General features: G+C 44.4%; 1 protein-coding gene across 1 annotated transcript in view; it reads left to right on the forward strand.

Annotated features, from left to right (window-relative positions):
• The window catches only part of LOC106539466 (transmembrane protein 132D), a 296,128-nt gene that overhangs the window by 40,377 nt on the left and 233,073 nt on the right, over window positions 1–22,678 (forward strand). The window contains exon 2 of the mRNA XM_087705809.1: window positions 14,208–15,096. Within this exon, the coding sequence (XP_087561935.1) occupies window positions 14,208–15,096 (889 nt within the window). The remainder of the gene's footprint in view (window positions 1–14,207; window positions 15,097–22,678) is intronic.

Here is a 22,678-nt window from a genome sequence, read left to right on the forward strand (position 1 = left end):
GACCTGTGGACTTCAACTCCCAGAGTTCCTCAGCCAGCTTTGCTGGCTGAGGAACCCTGGGAGTTAAAGTCCACAGGTCTTAGAGTTGCCAAGATTGGAGACCACTGCTCTAGCCCAACCAATGTGCTTGGCCTCGGTGGAAGGTGCTATTCTCTGGACATGTCCATTCCAGCGGAGCTGGCCTTCTCTCATCTTCTCTGTAATTGATGCCACACCAAAATGTTATCGAATGATGTCATTTGTGATGCGGCCAAGAAGGGAGATGCCCAATAGCCAACGGAGCCTTCGGATTTCAATGGCATGGAGAGAGCTTTCAGTCCCTGTTGTTGCTTACCAACATTCAGTGCCATACAGTGGGACACAGCAGACGGTTGTCTTGTAAATCTTAGATTTAAGATGGGTTGGCATTTGTCTGTCCCATAACACACAGGTGAGTTCTTGCCAACACGTCCAGGCTGCATTCAAATAACTATACAACCTCAATAATACTCGGGGAAACAATAAATACAAACTCAAGGTAAACCGCTCCAAACTCAATTGCAGAAAATATGACTTCAGCAACAGAGTGGTCAACGCCTGGAATGCTCTACCTGAGTCCATTGTTACATCCTCAAACCTCCCACAGCTTCAACCTTAAACCTGTCACTCCATTCCTAAGAAGTCCATAAAGGGGGCGTGCATAAATGTACTAGTGTGCCTACCAGTGGTGGGTTTCAAAAATTGTTCGAACCTACTCTGTGGGTGTGGCCTCCTTTGTGAGAGTGGCTTGCCACCCCCATGTGATCGGATATGAAGATGCCAACGACACTTGTCAGAACCACCTTAAATTACCTCACACACAGCACTGGCATGCATAAGAATATGATGCAAACTTGTTTTTTAAAAGGCATCTTTGGTTTGCGTTAAAACAACTTCAACACACACAATGTTCTGATTGCACCACAAACGCAGTAGTCATCCTTACCTTTCACAGAGGCACTGAGTTTTATAAATATGAGCCTGATAGTGTAGAATAATCATATCCAAGGACCAGTGGTGGGCTTCAGAAAAAATTTGGAACCTCTTCTGTAGGTGTGGCCTGCTTTCTGGGTCCACTGGTGGAACCTCTTCTAACCGGTTCGGTAGATTTGACGAACCAGTTCTACCAAATAGGTGCAAACTGGTAGGAATCCACCTCTGGTGCCTACCGTCCCTGTCCTACTGTCCCCATTTCCTTTGTTCATGTCCATGTTTATACCTGTAATCTTGTACATGTTTGACAAACTAATTAAAAAAATATCACTAAGGCTCGCTGCCTTAGAAGAGTGAGGAAAATCCTCAGGGACAACTCACACCTTGGTCAGCCCTTCTTTATTCTCCTGCCATCAGGAAGGAGATATAGAAGCATAGGCAACAAACAGACTGAAGAACAGTTTTTCTCCCCGCGCTGTCAGACTCCTGAATGAAAAATAAATTGATAACAACATAATACGATCGACTTGTGGGGCCAATGCGCCATGCAATAAGTTCACAAGGTGCAATAGGACTAGGTGTTTGTTACCCTGTTTCCCCCAAAATTGGAGCTCCCCGGATAATAAGCCCAATAGGGCTTTTGAGTGCATGTGCTAAAATAAGCCCTCCCCTGAAAATAAGCCCTCCTTGAAAACATTGCACTACAGCATCAGCCATGAGGTGACCATGCTCGCCGCCTCCTGCACCTCAAAAATATTAAGACTTCCCCAAAAAATAAGGCCAAGTACTTAATTTTTTTTGGGGGGGGGTGGCAAAAGAAAATAAGACCCTGTCTTATTTTGGGGAAGAACATAGTAGTAGGATCTAGGGTGTTTGTTACTGGACTAGGGATTTTTTGTCTTTTACTGTGTGTGTTTTGGGGGGGGGTGGATAAAGGAAAGGTTCAACCAATCTTATTGTACATGTATTGTACTCTGACAATAAAGGTTTAAATTCAATTGAGCAATAGATGTACAGTACCTAGTCTACGTACAGTCTCCATACAGAATTGAGCAATAGACGTATCTAACAAAATGAAGTTCAATGTAGAGAAAAGTAAAATCCTACACTTAGGTAAGAAAAGTCAAAAGTACATAATTAGACTGGATGAAACCAGGCTTAATAGCAGTGATTGTGAGAAGGATCTTGGAGTCTTAGTAGACAACCAGCTGAATATGAGCCAGCAGCCAAAAAACCCAATGCAATCCTAAATTGCATTAACAGAGGGATACAATCAAGATCAAGGGAGATACTAACACTATTCCATAAAGCCCTAGTGAGACCACATCTAAAATCCTGCATCCAGTTTTGGTCACCACACTATAAAAACGATGTTGAGACTCTAGAAAGAGTGCAGAGAAGAGCAACCAGGATGATGAGGGGGCTGGAGGCTAAAACATACGATGAACGGTTGCAGGAACTAGTTGCATGGCTAATCTAGTGAAGAGAAGGACCAGGGGAGACAGGAGAGCATCTTCCAATATTTGAGGGGCTGCCAGGGGGAGGAGGGGGTCTAGCTATTTTCCAAAGCACCTGATGGCCAGACAAGGAATAATGGATGGAAACTGATCAAGGAGAGATTCAACTTGGAAATAAGGAGGAACTTTCTGACAGTGAGAACAATCAACCCATGGAACAGAAATTGCCTTCGGAAATTGTGGGAGCTTCATCACTTGAGACTTTCCAGAAGAGACTGCACTGCCATTTCAGAAATGGTTAGGGTCTCCTGTTGGGTGGGGGGTTGGACTAGATAACCTACAAGGTCCCTTCCAACTCTGTTATTCTATATTCAATGGAATGACTTGCCTTTGGAATTTGTGGGGCCTTCATAATTGGAGGCTTTCAAGAAGAGACTGGACTGTCATTTGCCAGAAATGGTGTAGGATCTCCTGCTTGAGGGGGGTGTTGGACTAGATGACCTATAAGGGCCCTTCCAACTCTGTTATGCTGTTATCGTTATCAGTGTGCGAACTCCATCTCTCCTATGTGTCTGTTAGATCAGTGGGCTATCTGCCAAAACGAAGTCCCAGCTTCTGCTCAACCCACATAATTTTCAGTATTTTCTCCGGTGTGATGGATTTGTACCAACGTTTGCAATAAAATAAGGAAAGTGGACATTAGGAAGATGGCTTTTTCCACTCTCTCTTGCCTTTTCTTTAAAAAAAAAAATAATCTCATGATTTCTAACGTTCAGAGTGCAGAAGGTTCATACCCGTCGTTCTGCCAACAGCTGCTCTCCTTTTGAGGAGACAAATGGCCCGGCCTTCAGAGTGGCTGTTGGCCAATTTAAGATGATCTATATTTTGAAAAAAGCCACTTTACCTGTCAGCGGTTTGGGAAGAAAACTAGTTCTTCTGAAAAAGACTCAGCAGATCAATTGCTGGTGCCGTGAAGCTGATTTAGGAAGAACGGCTGCTTCCTTTCTGCTATGAAAGAGGCCAGGTGCTGGCATGGAGGAGGAGAAAGCAACTGATGGAAAATAGGATTGGTGACCTGAGATACAGGGGGCCAAATTGGGAACCCCCAAATTTCCAATAATTGTGCCCCCTGGTCCTTCAAACTTCTGACAGTTCCTTCAGACTTCTATCATTTTTCCCTTGGTCCTTCAGACTTCTATCGGTTGTTCCTTTGTCCTTCCATCAGTTGTCCCCTGGTTCTTCAGACTTTCATCAGTTGTTCCTTGGTCCTTCACACTTCCATCAGTTGTCTCCTACACTTTCAGCCTTCCACTAGTTGTCTCCTATACTTTCAGACTTCCATCAGTTATTCCTTGTTCCTTCACACTTCCATCAGTTGTCCCTTGGTTCTTCACACTTCCATCAGTTGTCTCCTACACTTTCAGACTTCCATCAGTTGTTCCTTGGTCCTTTCATCAGTTGTCGCCTAGTCTTTCAGACTTCCATCAGTTGTTCCTTGGTCCTTTCATCAGTTGTCTCCTAGTCTTTCAGACTTCCATCAGTTGTTCCCTGGTCCTTTAGATTTCCAACAGTTGGAGAAAAAGAGAAAAACCTAGAGATTCCCTCTTTTTAATTTTTTTATTAATATACACATACTAAATTCAGTGTAATGATTGATGATTATTATTTACAATCCTATTTGTCAAGTTACATCCATGTTGGCTCTGTACAATTTTTTTCAGAGGTGCTTTTTGAAATTTTATTTATTTAAAATGAGGGTATATTTTTGGAAAAGATAACATCAATATGTGGATAGAGACGCTGAAGTTACACCATTAATGTTCAATATAGCATTAATAAAAGATAGGCCTTGCCAAGGCAAGTACATGGAGTTCTTCTTAGGATATAAAAAGAGACATATAAATGTTTCAGCTTAGTGCCAAAATCTCCACTTTATTATTATTTATAAATATTAAAGAAAAAAAAAGACAGTTCTAAAAATAGCGCAGAAGACTATTTAATTTCTGACTTCCTTCTTTGCACAACAGCCAATTTACAGCATTTGTTGACATAAACGTTAAAACATGAAATTTATGTGAAGTTGGAAGGAAAAATACTGTACCTAATCAAAGGCAATTTTGCTGTTTCTACTTTAAGCGTTGATAGGGTTGCATGACCCTTCATAAGCCTAGTTGGAGTTGGCTACTCATTTCTGTCATCAGCTTTGGAGGTATGTCTGTCGTTGCTAATACTTCATGGGGACAAGGTTTAGAAATAGAAAAGGACAGGATAGGATAGTTGGAAGGAACCTGAGATGTCTTCTAACCCTCCTGCTCAAGCAGGAGATCCTATACCTTCCATTTACATATGTTCAAACATCTTTAGTGTGAGTCATGGAGAAGGCTCTCAGTGCGCCTGTGGTGTGTTTGTGGTGATGAGAAAGAAACAGATTTTGCATTTAAAACACATAGAACCGTGATGGTGAACCTATTGCAGGTGTGCCACAAGTGGCACGTGGAGCCATATTTGCCAGCATGGCAGCCCTCGACAGCCCTCAGCTCCGATGCGCATGTGCAAACCAGCAGGCTGATTTTCTGCCTTACGGAGGGCTGGGGAGGCTGTTTTTGCCTTACACATGGTTTTGGCACACCTTTAGACAAAGGTTAGCCATCACTGCCATAGAATAATAAGGTTGAAAGGAACTTCTAGCAGGAGACCTGGCCTATGCCATTTTAGACAAATGGGTCTCAGGCTCTTCTTATAAACCTCCAGTGTTGGAGCATTTACAACTTCTGGAGGCAAGTTGTTCCGCTGATTAATTGTTCTCACTGTCAGGAGTTTTCTCCTTAGTTCTAAGTTGCTTCTCTTCTTCCATAAGAACGTTTTTAACGAGTTAGGCGCTCCTTTAATAAAAAAGAATATAATTAGGGTTTGATGTCTACTGGACAAGGATGATGCTGGACGCAATCGGGAAAATCTTGCAAGGATAAAATAATTTCCAAGATTCTTGCCAAAAAAAAAAAAAAAAAAAAGACTAGGCTGCAGCATCTACTTTAATCTGCTTTTGGCATTTTTTATTTCCCCAAAATGAGAGTTTAAATGTTTGGAAAGGAACTTGCACGATTTTCTTCCTGTAGCCTGTGTAGATAAGTTACAATATCTGTGTCTCGCCCACTCCAATTAAGAAGACAGATGGTCAAACACAGCTCTAACACACTCTCGAAGTTTTTCCCCCCACCCTGGTTCCCGGTAGCCATTGTGTTGACCGCTGTCACCCCAGAAAACATGGACCCATTTCTCAAAGATGTTGACAATATCTTCAGATTTCCTTCTCCCAGCTCACCCTCAATGGTTTCACCCAGTCCTTGTATCTCGTTTTTCCTTCCTTCTTTTTTAAAAAAGAGAGAAGGGGGTCTTTGGTTCTCTCTGAACTTGCTTGTTTTCTTGCAGACGTTTCATTACCCCAACTAGGGAACATCCTCAGTGCAAGAAGAGAAAGAGGTTGTGGAGTGGCAGAGGAGATGAAGAGGAGGAGAGGAGGACTGTGGGTCCTTGGTGCTCTCTGAACTGGGTTGTTTTCTTGCAGACATTTCATTACCCAACTAGATAACATCATCAATGCTAGGAGGCAGTAGGGTTACCTCATCTTCCCTGTGACAACCTGTCAGATGTTGGAACAGTGCTATCATGTCACCTCCTTGATCTTCTCTTCATCAGACTAGAAATACACAAAGGCATTTATCCAGAAAACCATACAATACCTACACCGTTGCAACACAAATTCTTGTCAGACCCAGCAACCAACACCTGCCATCACTTTCTTGGTCAGACCCAGCAATCCAACACCTGCCATCAACTTTCTCCTCCTCCTCCTCCTCCTCCTCCTCCTCCTCCTCCTCCTCCTCCTCCTCCTCCTCCTCCTCCTCCTCCTCCTCCTCCTCTTCTTCTTCTTCTTCTTCTTCTTCTTCTTCTTCTTCTTCTTCTTCCTGTGCCATATCTGTCATTGGACATTGGTGATCATGTTGGTGATCCTATTTTCGTCAACCGCCCCACAAAAAAGGGCTGTTGAATTTTGTCCAAACCAGACCCTTAGATCAATGGTCACCAACTGGTGGTCCATGACAAAATGTTGGTGGTCTGCAGAAAATTATTTGAATTTTTTTATATTGCACTAAATAAGAGGTCCTCAAACTACGGCCCCTGGATGGATATGTGCAATGAACGCTTGTGTTGCTGCAGAGAGTCTCCCCCTTCAGGGTCTTTTTATGTGGGTAGGAGGGAGGGGCAGAATTCTGACTTGGGGTCTGCTTCAGCCTCCTGGTGTGGGGCTTGGGTGAAGGCTGGAGGGAAGAGCCACTGGTGGCCAAGAGCTGGTTGGCCTTGTTCCAGTGGGTCTGCATCATGGCCTGGAACTGGCTGACCATCTCACCCCATTGATCTCCAGGAGCCATTACCTGGCCTTGCACTCCTGGAAGTCTCCCTCTGCTTAGAAAGCCTATGCTCCTAGTCCTCAGTGAGGTGCTTCTGCTGAGCCTCCTTCTCGGTCAGATGCAATTTGAACTGAGCTATTTTGCCAACTCTTTCTCCTGGTGGCTGCTTAGCTCCAGCAACTGCTTCCTGTTGTGGCCCTAAGGAGCCCCAGCGGGCAGGCGAGGAGTGACTGGGAGGGGAGGGGAAAGTAGAGGCTGGCGAGGCATCCCTTGATGTGAGTGACATTGAATTGGCCACACCCACCCAGTCACATGACCACCTAGGCACTCCCACCCAGCCGGTCATTAGGCAGATCATATTAGTGGTCCACAGGATTTAAAATTATGAATTTAGTGGCCCCGGAAGTCCGAAAGGTTGGGGACCCCCACCTTAGATTTTGAAGCCATGATGTTCTTCTTCTGCCTGGACCTCATTTGCCTTCAATCTTCCCTGGAGGATTAAGTGAAGTAGGGTGTATTTTTCCCGGTGTCACATTCATGTCCAACATTTCTGGGGGAACCAATTTGTAAACTCTACTAACCCCAATCCAGACAGAGCTCTAAATTGGAGGAAAGTTCCCATGCAGGAGTTTTTGTGTCTGGAACGCCCGTCTTTTCTAACTCAAGTGCAAAACAACTCTTTGAAAATGCTGACTTTTGGTTGTTTGGATAAGCAGCTGCAGCTCCTCGCCGATTAAAATTCAGCACACGCCGTTTCCTCTCCGTTCGGAGAAGAAACCCAGGCTGTTCTACCCAATCGCCTTTGCGCTGCCTCTGTGTGTTTGGATGGACACAGAGAGAGAGAGAGAGAGTGAGAGTGAGAGAGAGAGAGAGAGAGAGAGAGAGAGAGAGAGAGAGAGAGAGAGAGAGCGCACTGTTCCTACTATATATCTGTTGCTAAGTTAACTAAAGCCTACTTTTACATTACAAGCTTGGCTGAAAGAGCAACGGCATTGTGGATAAAAGGAATAGAATGAATTTTTAGGGATATAAATTCTCCTTTTGCACACAATACTCAGAAAAATCTGACTAAATCTCTGTCTGTCTGTTTGTCTGTCTCTCTGTCTCTATCTTTGCCTACCTCTCTCTCTCTCTCTGTTTGTCTCTCCCTCCTTCCCTCCCTCCCTCTCTGTCTCTGTCTCTCTCTCTCTCTCTCTCTCTATCTTTGCCTGCCTCTCTCTCTCTCCCCACTTCTCCCTGTCTGTCTCTTTCTATCTGTCTGTCTATCTGTCTGTCTCTCTGTGCCTGCCTCTCCCCCCTCTCTCTGTCTCTTTCTCTATCTTTGCCTGCCTCTCTCTCTCTCTGTGTCTGTCTGTCTGTCTTTGTCTCTCTCTGTCCCTCCCTCCCTCTCTCTTTCTCTCTGTCTGCCTCTCTCTCTGTCCCTCCCTCTCCCCCTGTCTCTGTCTGTCTCTCTTTGCCTGCCCCCCCTCTCTCTGTCTGTCTCTGCCTCTGTGTGTGTCTGTCTGTCTGTCTCTCTATTTGCCTGCCTCGCTCTCTCTGTCTCTCTGCCTTTCTCTCTCTCCCTCCCCCCTCCTTCCCCCCCCTCTCTCCATCTTCTTTATTCCCACTTCCTCTTATTGGTATTATTATGATGATAATTATCATTATTCTGTTGCTTTGCATGTACACTGAGCGCTTCTGGACTAGAGATAAATTCCCTGTGTGTCTAGTCACACTTGGCCAAATAAAGTATTCAGTTCAATTCAATTCACCCCATCTCCTTTGAAAACTGAACAGAGAAACTGAGAAGCCAAGCAGCAGCCAGCCATTTGAAGATGCTGTCGTGATTAATAAGCCAAGCCAACTGAATGGTTAAATGTTTGGGATTGACACTTCTTTTTTATGTTCCTTACCTTCAAAGCCTTGGGTTTGCTCAACGGGGTTTTGACAAGGGAGGAGGAAGAAAAAGTGGCGGTTAAGATAAAGTGAAGGACCCAATCTGAACTGAAAATTTCACATCACAAACAGAGAGAGAGAGAAAGAGAGAGAGAAAGAAAGAGAGAAAGAGAGAGAGAAAGAGAGAGGGAGAAAGAGAGAGAGAGAAAGAGAGTGAGAAAGAGAGAGAGAGAAAGAAAGAGAGAAAGAGAGTGAGAAAGAGAGAGAGAAAGAGAGAGAAAGAGAGAGGGAGAAAGAGAGGGAGAGAGAAAGAGAGAGAGAGAGAAAGAGACAGGGAGAAAGAGAGAGAGAAAGAGAGAGGGAGGGAGGGAGAAAGAGAGAGAGGGGGAGAAAGAGAGAGAGAGAATGTGTGTGTTTGGTTAGAATGCAGTATTGCTGGCTAATTCTGCCCACTGCCAGCAATTTGGCAGTTCGATTATCACCAGCTGAAGGTTGATTCATCCTTCCATCCTTCCAAGATGGGTAAAATGAGGACCTAGACTCCTGGGGCCAAGAGGTTGACTCTGTAAACCACTTAGAGAGGGTTGTAAAACACTGTGAAGTGGTATATAAGTCTAAGTACTATTGCTATTAATAGTACAGGAAGTTCTCAACTTATGACATCATTAAGTCTGGAAGTATGGTTGTTAGCCAAGACAGCCATGTGAGCTACATTTCATGGCATTTTTCACAGAGGTTCTTAAATGAACGCCGTGGTTGTTAAACGAATCCATTCCTTTGTTGCTCTGGATAGCAGGACGGGCAAGGTATGGATTTAATAAGGAAATAATAAATTTGAATGGCTGTTTTTTTCTGAAAAAACAGGAAAAAGCATGCTGAAACACAGCAAGCATTCCTTGAAGTCATATGGGTGTTCCATCCCTGGAGGTTATTAAGAAGAGACTGGACAACCATATATCTGGAATGATGCCGGGTCTCCTGCTTGAGCAGGGGGCTGGACTAGAAGACTTCCAAGGTCCCTTCCAACTCAGTTATGCTTGATACTGTCAGTGCCTATAGAAGTAGGCACAACCGCAGAAGCTTACTTGAATCATGACCCTTGATGCAAGTCAACTTTCCGAGCCTCGAGTTATGTCCTTCGCTCCCCACCCACCCTCCTCCCTTCACAATTTACTTTCCTTGCCGTTGGCCAAAACTTGTCCTCTCCTTTTCTCCCCCTGGCTGAAGCTGAGTCGCAATTTTCTGCAGACAGGGGTTGGTGTGTATGTGTGGCGAGCCAAGAATCCATCAGCTGGTCTTTCTGCAGTTGTGTTGGCCTTTAATTATGCATGCCTTTAAAACACAGTCATAAAGGCACCACAAAGGGATGCCATAAACTCGACTGGCAGCACAGAGAAGTGACATAAAAACCGGGGAAGGCATGCTTTGAAGCCACTCGGCTTGTTTTTTCCCCCAAACTCCTGATGTCTTTTCTGAAATGCAGATTATATTTTTTCCGTCTCCTCTCCACCTCTCTGAATTGTATAACTGGAATCCCGCTTTTATTTGTGGGTTGCATATAAAATCTTCTCCTTCCCTTCCCTTCCCTAATGTCTCTTAAGACCCAGTCCTGCAAAGCATCCATTGCTGTTTGGCAAATGTCTAGATATTGTTGTGGCCTGCCAGCGGTCAGTGGATCTGGCAGCAGATTCAGACAGCGAGGAGGTTGGGGAGGAACATGGGCCAGTCCTGGAGTCTGGGGAAGGCTCTGATGAGGGCTCTGTGTCGGAGGCACAGAGGGGGCCAGAGCCATCTGACTGTTATCAGCTGCCTTTGGAGACAGACATCAGTGAGGCAGAAGAGCAGCTGGAGCCTGTTCCCAGTGTGCACATGCACAGAGCTGCCAGGAGAAGGGAACAGCTAAGGAACAAGGGCCCACTCGGGAGTGAAGCTACAGGTGGACGGTGAATGGCCCCTCCCATAGGGAATAGAGAGGAGCGAAAGGGGAGGGGAATTTGCAGGAGACGATTAGTTCAATTCATTCAGGTGAAGATCTGTTCCTGACTCCTTGCCAAGTAATTGCTGCTATAGCATGGTGTTTGGAAGATATCGGCCTGGCAGCTCTCCAAGGCTGATAAAGGTCTGTAACTCTGAAATGTCATGAAAGTCTGTTGGCCGGGACTTTGTTGGAGAGGAATTCACTTTCAACTAAATAAAAAGGGGTTTTATTGGGACAGCTTTGTGCTTTTGGAAAAAGAACAGATACTACCAGATGTAACAGAATCACAAGAGTTGGAAGGGACCTTGGAGGTCTTCTAGTCCAACCCCCTGCTCAAGCAGGAAACCCGATATCATTTCCGACCAATTGGTTATCCAATCTCTTCTTAAACCTATCCTGGGATGGAGCACCCACAGCTTCAAGGGATTGGACTTCATTCCCTGCATGCAGCTAAGGTTTGCAGAACTCAAAGCAACCTCACTTCACAAGACACTTGAATCCTCAACGTAGATTAGAACATAGAATAGAATAATAGAGTTTATTTATTTATTTATTAATTAGATTTATATACCGCTTCATAGGGCTTTTAGCCCTCTATAAGCGGTTTACAAATTTTTTAGCAAATTGAGTCAGCAACTTGCCCCCACAGTCTGGGTCCTCATTTCACCCACCTCGGAAGGATGGAAGGCTGAGTCGACCTTGAGCCGGTGAGATTTGAACCGCTGAACTGCAGATTACAGTCAGCTGAAGTGGCCTGCAGTACTGCACCCTAACCACTGCGCCACCTCGTCTCTTGGAAGAAACGTTGGAGGTCTTCTAGTCCAGGGCTCTCAAACTCGATTTCATTGCTTGACCTGGGGGGTGGGGTGGGAGGCTGGGATGGGTTTGGCCAGTGGGGGCATGGCCAGCTTGATGTCACTCGTTTCAGGGCACCTGTGATGGCACGAGTGCTCTGTCAGAGAAAACGAACCCCTGAGCTCTGTTTTCATTGGAAGAGGCACCGCGGGCCAATCCTTTGCTGTTTCCAGGATTGCCATGAGGGCCAGATCTAAGCACCCTGCGGGCCAGATCCGGCCCCTGGGCCTTGAGTTTGACACCTGTGTGACTCCTGTGCTCCCCCCGCCATCCATGCATGCACCCCCTCCCGCATCCTGTTTTTGGGCCTAGTGGGCCTCCTAGCAGCCTTCTGTGACCAAAAACAGGGCGCGGTGGGGGAGTGCCAACCACCCGTGCCCCATTTTGGGCCTAGTAGGGCTCCCTGCAGCCTCCTGGGACCATAAATGGGCCGTGGGCAGGGTGCGCCACACTACCCCCCATTGCACATGCATGGCAGAGACTCAAAAATCAGCAGGCCGGTGGGAGGCACGTGCGCATGCACACTGGACCTGAGCTTAGGTGATTCTCATGTGCCCGCAGAGAGGGCTCTGCATGCTACCTGTGGCACATGTGCCCATAGGTTCACCATCACGGCCCTATACCATTTCTGACAAATGGTTGCCCAATCTCTTGCTTAGGTTGCATGTTGAGAACTATGCGTAGGTGATGTTTTAGGAGCATGGAGTTAATTTAGACAGCGCTTGAGGGTGTGTGTGGATGGCCAAGAGTCCACTGGATACCTTCTTCAAAGAAAGAGACCCACAAAACAGCCTACAGTATAATAATCAGAATTCTTGGGCTCTCAATTTGCCATCCATCCAACTATCACCTCTGGATGTGTCAACTTTTCATTGATGTTTAAGATGCATCCTGTTGGAAGCAACCTAAAGAGAAGTCTAGTTCTTCGTGTATAGGTGGTCCTTGATTTACAACCATTCATTTAGGGACTGTTCAAAGTTACGACGGCACTGGAAAAAAATCAACTTAGGACCGTTTTTCACCCTTAGAGTCCCCATTGTAATGAGATCAAAATTCGGATGTTTAGGACAATTGCTGTGTCTTAAAAGGATCTCCTTTTGCGACCTTCCGACAAGCAAAATCGATGGGGAATCCAGGTTCACTTAACAACCGTACTACTAACTTAACAACTGCAATGATTCATGTTAACAACTGTAAGAGGTCGTAAAATGGGGCAAAACTCACTGAACAAATGTTTTACTCAGCAACATAGATTTTTGGGTTGTAAGTCAAGAACTACTTGTATCAGTAAGCAGTTGATGTTTAGATTGGATAGCTTGGACTGTGATTCCCATTGTCCCCTACCCTTGTTGGCTGAGGCTTAGGGGAATTGGCATTCCAAGCATAAACATCTACAAGACATTGAGTCTGGGAATTAATCTAATTAGCTCCGCAGTGATTGGAAATGATTTCGGGCATAGATCTTTTGCTTGTCTAATGAGGTAGAGAGTTGAGTCGGTTACACGTTGGCCGGACTCAACCGTGTTATGGAATTAGCTCCTGTTCTGGATTCCACTGAGCCGTGAATAAACCAAACATGCTGAGTCGACCCAAGATGCTAAGCCACAATAAACAGATTCAGCTTAGCGTGTCGCAACACGCCACTCCTGAAATGGTCTTGACAGACTTGAACTATCTAATAAAATGAAATTCAAGGGTGAACAAAGGAAGGTTCTACATTTAGGCAACAGAAACGAAATGCACAAGTACAGTATAGGTGGTTTCTGGCTCAATAGTAGTGTGAGAGGGATCTTGGAGTCCTAGTGGACAACCACTTAAATAGGAGGCAGTTGTGTGCAAAAAAGCCAACACAGTTCTAGGCTGCATCAACAGAGGGATAGAATCAAGATCATGTGAAGTGTTGATACCACTTTATAAGGCCTTGGTAAGACCACACTTGGTATACGGCATCCAGTTTTGGTTGCCATGATGTAGAAAAGATGTGGAGACTCTAGAAAGAGTGCAGAGAAGAGCAACAAAGAGGATTAAGGGACTGGAGGCTAAAACATAGGAAGAAGGGTTACAGGAACTGGGTATGTCTAGTTTAATGAAAAGAAGGACTAGGGGAGACATGATAGCAGTCTTCCAACATCTCAGGGGTTGCCACAAAGAAGACGGAGTCAAACTATTCTCCGAGGCACCTGAGGGTAGAACAAGAAGCAATGGGTGGAAACTAATCAAGGAGAGAAGCAACTTAGAACTAAGGAGAAATTTCCTGACAGTGAGAACAATTAATCAATGGAACAACTTGCCTCCAGAAGTTGTGAATGCTCCAACACTGGAAGTTTTTAAGAAACGGTTGGATAACCATTTGCCTGAAGTGGTACAGGGTTTCGTACAGGGGGGTTGAATAGAAGACCTCCAAGGTCCCTTTCAACTGTGTTATTCTATTCTATTCTGTTTTCTATTGTTCTACTCTACCCTACTCTACTCTATTTTTCCATTCCATTCCATTCCATTCCATTCCATTCTTTTCTTTTCTTTCCCTACCTTGGCTAATCCTGCTTTGTGAACCCAGCAAAAAGGAAGGTGTGCATTGAAGGAGCAGTGACCCACCTACTCCAGATGGTTGTCGGCTGCCTTCCCTTGGCTTTTTGAGCTACCTTAGAGTCTAATTTCTCCTTTCCTTTCCTTTTTTTGCAGTATCCGAAAGCCGAGGCGTTCTGGAAAGTGTCCAGAAATTCTCTTTGCTGCCAACGTACCTGCCGGTGAGTTATCACATCCACAACGCAGACATCTCCTTCTTCCTCAAAGAAGCCAACCAAGATATAATGAGGAACTCCAGCCTTCAATCCCGGGTAGAGTCCTTCCTCATCTACAAAGCCAAGAGGCCACCCACCTTAAATGCGACCTACGGACCTTTCTCCGTCGAGCAAGCAGTCCCTCAGGACCTGCTGTCCCCTGCCAACCTCTTCAGATCCTCCTCCGTGCCCAGGATATCATTCAACTGGAAGTTGAAGGCCTACATCTTGAACCACAAGGTTTACCCGAGCAGGCCCAAAGTCCAGGTTCTCTTCTATGTCGTCGGGAGGGATTGGGATGACTACAGTGTCTCGGAGCAGCTACCTTGCTTGAGGGTCTTTGCCTTCCGGGAGACGAGAGAAGTCCGGGCCACCTGCAGGCTGGCCGAAAGCCTGGGATTCTGCATGGCTGAATTGGACTTACTGCCCAGCTGGTTCAACCCTCCCACCATGGTGTCCGGCCGCAAGAAGTTCCTGAATCAGTCAGAAGGGAATCAAGTGGAATTATACTATGCCCTTCACGATGAGAATGGAGATTGTACCAAGGAGGACCTGAGAAGGAATAATGAAGTCAGAGCTGCACGTAATGACGTCGATGAATCGGGGCCGCCCCTGGAAAGGATTGGAAGTGTTTTTCTTTACCAGGCTCGAGGGAACCCCCCCTTAAGCGATCTGTGGCTGGATAGTAACGTCGTACTTCAGTACCTACCGAAGACCCTGAAGCAAGGAGAAGTATTGACTTTCGTGGTGTCCATGGCTAAAAACTCAACCCAGGACCAATTCACATTGAGGTAAAACAACATTTTTCAGATAAGAGGGTAGACCAGGGATTGGCAACCTGTGGCTCTGGAGCCGCATGTGGCTCTTTCATCCCTCTGCTATGGCTCTAGGTTGGCTCCTCAATTGATAGGGCTTTCAGTTAGGACAGGTAGAGGAAAAAGAACTATGTTAGGAGGAGACTCTATGGTGGGGGAACCGGACATCCGGTCAGCTCTAGAATTGAACATGAGGCTTTTGGTTAGGACCTTTGAGTGTTTAAGGTTGCCGACCCCTGGGGTAGACTGAAGAACCATTTCTCCAGGATGGTGTAAGGACTCCTGCCTTGAGCTGGGGGTTAGACTAGAAGTGCTCCAAGATCCCAACCTGCCCTGTGATTCTATGATTCTGTGATTGAGTCTGTGATTCTATGGCTGATTCCATGATCATTCTCCTGGATGGTATACAACCTCCTGCCTTGAGCTGGGGGGGGGGGTTAGACTAGAAGACCTCGGAGGTCCCTTCCAGCCCTGTGATTCTATGATTCTACAATTGATGCTATGATAATTGCTTCTCAACCCCCCCCCCCCCCCCAAGATCTCTCCTGCAAATGTTAAAAGGACTTTGTGCTTCATGTTTTGGCTCGATGTGTTTTGCAAAAGTTCTATTTGGCCAAGCGGGTAGTATAGTGGGATCTCTTTGGCATGTCACACAATATCGGACGTAATAACCGCCATGCCATTGGGTCTAGATTTGGATTGGATAGGATTGTCAATTTGCAATATTTAGATACTGGTGTGAGATGAACATTCTGATCTCTTGGTATTTGAGCTAGAATATATTTAGGATGAAGTCCATAACTTGCTGTTAAGATCTGTATTTTGTAGGCAGGTGATTTCAAATTTGGTTTCAAGGAACTAATTTAAGTTCCTGCTGTCAGCCTCCAAAACTAAGAATGATACCTGGTGATTCTTCCAAGCTGACAGAATCTTGCCAAAGTAAAGCAGATTACTATTCACATGAAGTCTGTATTCTGGGAATTATTAAACTGTCTTTGCCCTCTTCCTCTTACACAAACTCTCTAAATGGAGTTCTCTCTTGCTCCTATACATGTTCATTCATGTTGTACGACTGTAATAGTAGTATTATCCTTCTCATCTTCTCTACTACCCATTTTTATAGGTATCATTATTATAATTATTAGTACTTTGTTGCTTTGCATATACATCAAGAACTTATGCACTAGAGACAAATTCCTTGTGTGTCTGATCACGCTTGGCCAAATAAAGTATTCTTAGTCTAGTCTACTTTTACTCTACTCTACCCTGTTGTTTAATTTTGTTCATTACTTCTACTCTACTATTATAGTCTAGCCTAGTCTAGTCTACTTTTACTCTACTCTGTTTTCATTTTGATCTTTACTTCTACTCTACTATTATAGTTAGTCTAGTCTACTTTATTCTACTCTGTTGTTTCATTTTGTTCTTCATTTCTACTCTACTCTATTATTATAGTGTAGTCTAGTATACTTTTACTCTACTCTATTCTACTCTGTTGATTCATTTTGTTCTTTACTATTATAGTGTAATTTAGTCTACCTTTACTCTATTCTACTCTACTCTGTTGTTTCATTTTGTTCTTTACTTCTACTCTACTCTACTATTATAGTCTAGTCATCTCATCTCATGTCATAATATTATATTTCCCATCTTTCCTGGGAATCTACATTCCATTATATTTGTCATGCCAGGTGACAGGGGTTGCAGGACTTTAAGGGGCCCAGTATTGCTACCCTTAGCAAAGGGAGTGACACGTTAAACTGGACTGGCTATAGTGCATCTCAGCTCTGTGTTTTGCTATGTCGGCTTGGAACAAGGCATCTCTACGGGGTGAAATTTTCTCAGTGAGTTGGCCCATCTATAATTTCCATGCCTCGAATTCTTATAAAGTACCACAGGTGTCCAATTCTCCTTCCTCAATCTCTGCGTTTAAAGTGCAGAAGGGGTAGCCTTCTTTCATTCCAAGCACATACTCAGGCAGGCCTTTTTATATAGCTGCAATAGTGGTTAATTTTTACTGCCGGGTGCAGATGGTGCAGTGTTAGAGCCACCTTTCGGAAAGCACGTTGCGCTTGGCCCCTTGGGATCTAGTCAGAGTGCAGAATCGCTTTTTGAGAAATGGGAAGGAAGTGAGATAAAACCGACTTAATGTCATTTGCCTAGGATGAGTAGATGCCAAATGTTGGACTTTTTATTGTTGATTCTGGTTCTACGAGCACAGCTAATTAAGGGAAAGCCACGAAAGATAAAGTTTTTTGGGTTTGGCTGGCAAACAGTTAGGTTTCAGGACCCTGGACAGCTCCACGGAAGACAGCAGTTGTTGCCTTAGGACAGGTAAACGCAATTTCAGCTTTTTAAAAGGGTTCAGTGGGTGAACTTTGTTTTTTCAAATAACTTTATTACATTTTACAAAACAGACCCATTTTAAAAAAAACTAACAATCGACAGAAATGATGAAGAGTAAAAAGAGAATCGGCATGGGAGGGTGAAAAAATATAAAGAAAAAGAAAGGAAAACACAAATATGTGCAAAAATAACTCCCGACTTTTTGAAGAACACCAAGAATGCTTACTTTTAATTTTTAGTTTAAGGCTTCATGTAGTCCTCAACTTACAACAGTTCATTTAGTGACCATTCAAAGTTACAACAACACTGAAAAAAGTGAGTTATGACTATTTTTCACACTTACACCACATGTGTAAGGTTTCCTAAAAATGCCCTAATTGATTCATGAATATCGAGTCAAGTTTCAATACAAAACTAGTATGTATTAGGTGCATCATAGGCAAGAACTTTTCGCAGTCAAGTCTCTGCTTTGTTTGATTTACTTCTGAACTTTACCTCTGTTCCTTCCCTCCCCTCAGTCTGTGTCATAAATCACATTCCCCCATGACCGTGATGACGAGCCTATGGCACGTGTGCCACAGGTGGCATGCAAAGCCATTTGTCAGGGCACGCGAGGCGTTGCCCTGTCAGCTGGCCAGCATGCATGCGCGTACTGGCCAGCTGACTTCGGCCTATTGAGGCCAAATTTTGCCCTCCAGGGGCTTGAAGCCTCCGGAGAGTAAAAAAACAACCCTATGGGCAAACCGGAAGTTCAGGAATGTACTTCCGGGTTGCTCATAGAGTTGTTTTTTGCTCTCTGGAGCCTTCAGGGAAGCTCCGGAAGGCCCCTGAAGGCTCCGAAGGGCTAAAACCAGCCCTATGAGGGAACCGGAAGTCCGTTCCCAAACTTCTGTTTTGCCCATAGGGCCAGTTTTTTGTGTGCCAGAGGCTTCAGGGAAGCTCCTAATGCTTCTGGAGGGCCTCCCGGGGGGGTGGGGAGACTGTTTTTGCCATCCCCAGGCTCCTATAAAGCCTCTGGAGCCTGGGGAGGGTGAAAAAAGTACGCCAAAAATTTGGGGGGGGAGCTCTGGTCATGCGTGCATGCGCTTTGGGGTCGTGCGCATAGACTGGGATCGTGTGGAACACCTACACATGACCCCCCTGTCACAAAAGGTTTGCCATCACTGCCCTATGAGATGCACTCCTCCCAAGCTGGCTGCAGTAATTTGAGATCCGACTTCAGTCTAAATGGAAAACACTCTCCCGCTTCTCTTACTATGACATCGCTGGGAGTTGACACCATGGTCACGAGATCAAAATTCAAATGCTTGGCAGTGAACTCATATTTATGACGGTTGCAGTGTCTCGGGATCATGTGATCCCTTTTCCGACCTCCTGACGAGCAAAGTCAATGGGGAAGCCAGATTCACTTAATGGCCACGTTGCCAACTTAACAACAGTGGTGAGAAAGGTTGTAAAATGGGGCAGAACAAATATCTCACTTAGCAACAGAAATTTTGGGCTCAATTGCCGTTGTAAGTCAAGGACTACCTGTAGAAAATCACCCACCCATGCCAGAAAAAGAGGGTTTTTAAAAAAAAATTTCCCCCTTTTTAAATTTTAACAGTTGTGAAATTTATAACCCAACATTTGATTTTTCTCCCCTCTCATCTCCTGCAAAGCCCACAAAAGGCTTGTAATCACAGGTGAGCATTATGGTTGAACTTTTATGCTGTTGTCCCCCAGTAGGTGGTGAGGGAGCCATGGTGATGGAAGGGAGTGTTTTCCTTTTCCTTTTTCTAAAATGTCTTTTGTTGTTGCTGTTCTTATAAAGACTTAGAAAGAGATTGGACAACCATTTGTCTGAAATGGTAGAGGGCAGTGATGGCTAAACTTTTTCTCCTTGCCTCCTCTCTCACCTGTGGGAATGTCCTTGGTTCCCAGAAGAAAGTATTTTGTTTGGGCTACAAAACCCCAGCTATCTCTATTCTGTCCTCCCTCCCTATCCCCCAGCTCCAGCGTGGCAACACAGAACCCTCAAAAAATACTTTGGGATGGCTTTCTAAATATCTCCCCCCCCCCTCTTATATTTTCAGCAGCAGAAGCCATCCGACTCTTTCAGTACAGAAAGACAGGATGTAGATGTTTCACAAAATTGTAATTGAATAATACTGAAACACAAAGCTGGGCATGGAACCAATCACACTTGTGAAAAGAAAAAGCTATTAGACAACCAAATTCAACAATATCCAAACAAACAGCCCCCCCATTCCCTCTGATTTATTAACAATAAACAACGAAAATCACTCTGACTGAGATCAGAAAACAGCGATGAAAAGAAAGCATCGACCAATGCCAAAACTCAAAAATAACAAATTAAGTGTGACAAGAATACGGAAATGTTTGTTATGTCTCATCTGTCGGTAGTATATGTATTCGGTGTAAAACAACATAAAGAACAATTTAAAAAAAGCCTTAATGCCCAAAGCAGCAAAATTAAAACCTGCATCATATTCTAAGCCTTGCCGAGTGTTGGATATTTATTGAACAGTCTCAAACCTCCAATGATGGTGAGGTCTTAACTTTGGAACAGCTTTATTTGATCAATAAAACCACCCAGAGACGTTAGGAGTCAGGCAGCGTCTCCATTTAATGCATCAGTAATAATTATTATAATAATTTTTTTTCTTGGGGCTCTCTGAGCTTGGTTGTTTGGTTGCAGAACTTCATTACCAAACTAGGTAACATCATCAGTGTTAGAAAGAAGGGGATTTGGGAGGAGGAGGAGGAGGAGGAGGAGGGGGAGGGGGAGGAGGAGAACTGTAAGGTCCTTGATGCTCTCTAGCTTGGTAGTTTTCTGGTAGACATTCATTACCAAACTAGGTAACATCATCAGTGTTAGAAAGGAGGGGATTTGTGAGGAGGAGGATAAGGATGGGCACTTGATGCTCTCTGAGCTTGGTAGATTTCTTGCAGATATTTCATTACCAAACTAGGTAACATCATCAGTGTTTAAAAAAAAGAGGAGGAGGAGGAGGAAGAGGAGGAGAAGAGGGACAGATCAAATTTCATTTTCAGGGGTCCTTGGGGTTATCTGAGCTTGGTTGTTTTCTTGCAGATGTTTCGTTATCCAACTAAGTAACCTCATGAGTGCAAACAATTTATTTTAATCCAAAGTTTGGGGAAAGCACCATTACAGTAGGTTTTATAGCCAATTTATCCGAAGGCTCATTCTTGCCCCAAGTTGTAGCAAAAGGAATTGCTTGAAGGCTGTTTTTCATAAAACTTTGGAAAGGAGTGAAGTCTTGCAACTTCCCCCAAGGTTTTCAAGCATCTAGCTAGCTCTTCTGGCCTCAGCGAAAGGCGCACTGAGATCCGTAACCCCTCCATTCGTCTCAGACATACCTTCCTGCTGTTGTTTACTTCCAATCGCTCTTCTTGCAAAGTCCCACATTCCCACAAGCCCTATCAACGTGTGTCATACAATGAAATAATTGCCAAGCCCGAGAACTTGGCAGGTGATCAGTAGAGACATTAGAGGAGAATCTGGAAAGGGTGGGCAAGGTGCCAAGGCAGTTTCTTGACAGATCGCTCTTTCACCTGGCATTTAATTGCTCTCCCTGTTTAACTTAATAAAAGTAAGAGGGCTGCCTCGCTTTCTGAGATAATGAGAAGAAGAGTTGGGGGTGGGGGGGAAAAGAATCTTTCCTTGGCCTTATTGTGCATTGTGGGTTGGAGTAAAAGATAGTTGTGTAACAAAATGAAAAGTGGTTTGGGCCTAGATCAGTGGGACTTTCTGCTTTTGAAGGCAATCCTTCTCATCCTTCTGTCTTGGTCCTTTAACTCAGATGAGTAGAACATCTGGATTTTAAGATGATTCTCCTTTTCTTGATAGTTTAGGCACAGATGAGTAGAACATCTGGATTTTAAGGAGATCCTCGCCCATCCTTTTCTTGATAGTTCAGGCACAGATGAGTAGCATATCTGGATTTCAAGGAGACCCCCACCCATTCTTTTCTTGATCAAGCAGAGGAGTAGTACATCTGGATTTTAAGGAGATCCCCACCCATCCTTTTCTTGATAGTTCTGGCCCAGATGAGTAGAACATCTGGATTTTAAGGAGACCCTCCATTTCTTGGCAGTTCAGGGCAAGAGGGGTAGAAGATCTGGATTCTAAGGAGATCCTTCTTATCTCAGAAGTTCATCCCAGATGAGAAGAACATCTGGATTTTAAGGAGATCCTTCTTATCTCAGTAGTTCATCCCAGATGAGTAGAACATCTGGATTTAAAGAGATCATCTTTTTCTTGATCATTCAGACCCAAAGGGATAGAACATCTGGATTCTAAGGAGACGTTCCATTTCTTGGCAGTTCATGCCAAGAGGGGTAGAACATCTGAATTCTAAGGAGATCCTCCATTTCTTGGCAGTTCAGGCCAAGAGGGGTAGAACACCTGGATTTTAAGGAGATCCTCCATTTCTTGATAGTACAGTCCCAGATGAGTCATCTTTTTAACATAATTCTGATATTAGTGGAGTGAAGTGTGTGCGCGTGTGTGTGTGTATGTGTTTGTATTACTTCTCTCTCCCCCCCCCCATCTCTTCCATTCTGGCACTCCAATTCTTAAGAGTTTTTTTTAAACCATCCCATGATCTAAATGAGTTTTCCTTTCCCTATGGCAAGATTATTCCTTTTTTTTTTTGAAAAAAAAAAAACCTTGCAAGACTTCAAGAATTTAGAAAAAGAAGAGGAGCTGAACTTTTTCCAATAAAGCTTCCATTATGGTAGAAGAAAGGGTCGGGAGGAAATCAGGTTTGAAATGCTGGTTTTTGAAGGGTTGTGGGCCAGGGGAAGCCATCTTTTTAAAAGCAATGTTGATATTAGTGTTTGGGGGGGGGAGGAGGGGGGATTTTGTGTGTGTATCACTTTTCCCCCACCCACCCCCCCAATCTCTTCCACTACTGGCATTCCAATACTTTTCGGGCCATCCGTAGAGAAAACATTGAGGGGGCTGCAATGATAAGAAAATGAAACAATATGAGAGAAGGCTGTCAGGCCTGGGGTGGGATAAATAGAAGACAGATGGCAAATGTGATTGCCAGTGACAAGTGGCAAGGAACCTACTTTGCAGGTGCTGCTTCAGTCATCCATCACACTTTCACCTAATAGAGGGAGATGTCATTCTGATGTACTTAAATCCCTCACTGACTGCTTTAAAAAAAGGAAAAGCAAC

The sequence above is a fragment of the Thamnophis sirtalis genome, unplaced genomic scaffold (genome assembly GCF_051295495.1).
Source record: "Thamnophis sirtalis isolate CommonGarterSnake01/CBP01778 unplaced genomic scaffold, rThaSir2_p1.2 scaffold_2, whole genome shotgun sequence".
Classification (NCBI taxonomy): domain Eukaryota; kingdom Metazoa; phylum Chordata; class Lepidosauria; order Squamata; family Natricidae; genus Thamnophis; species Thamnophis sirtalis.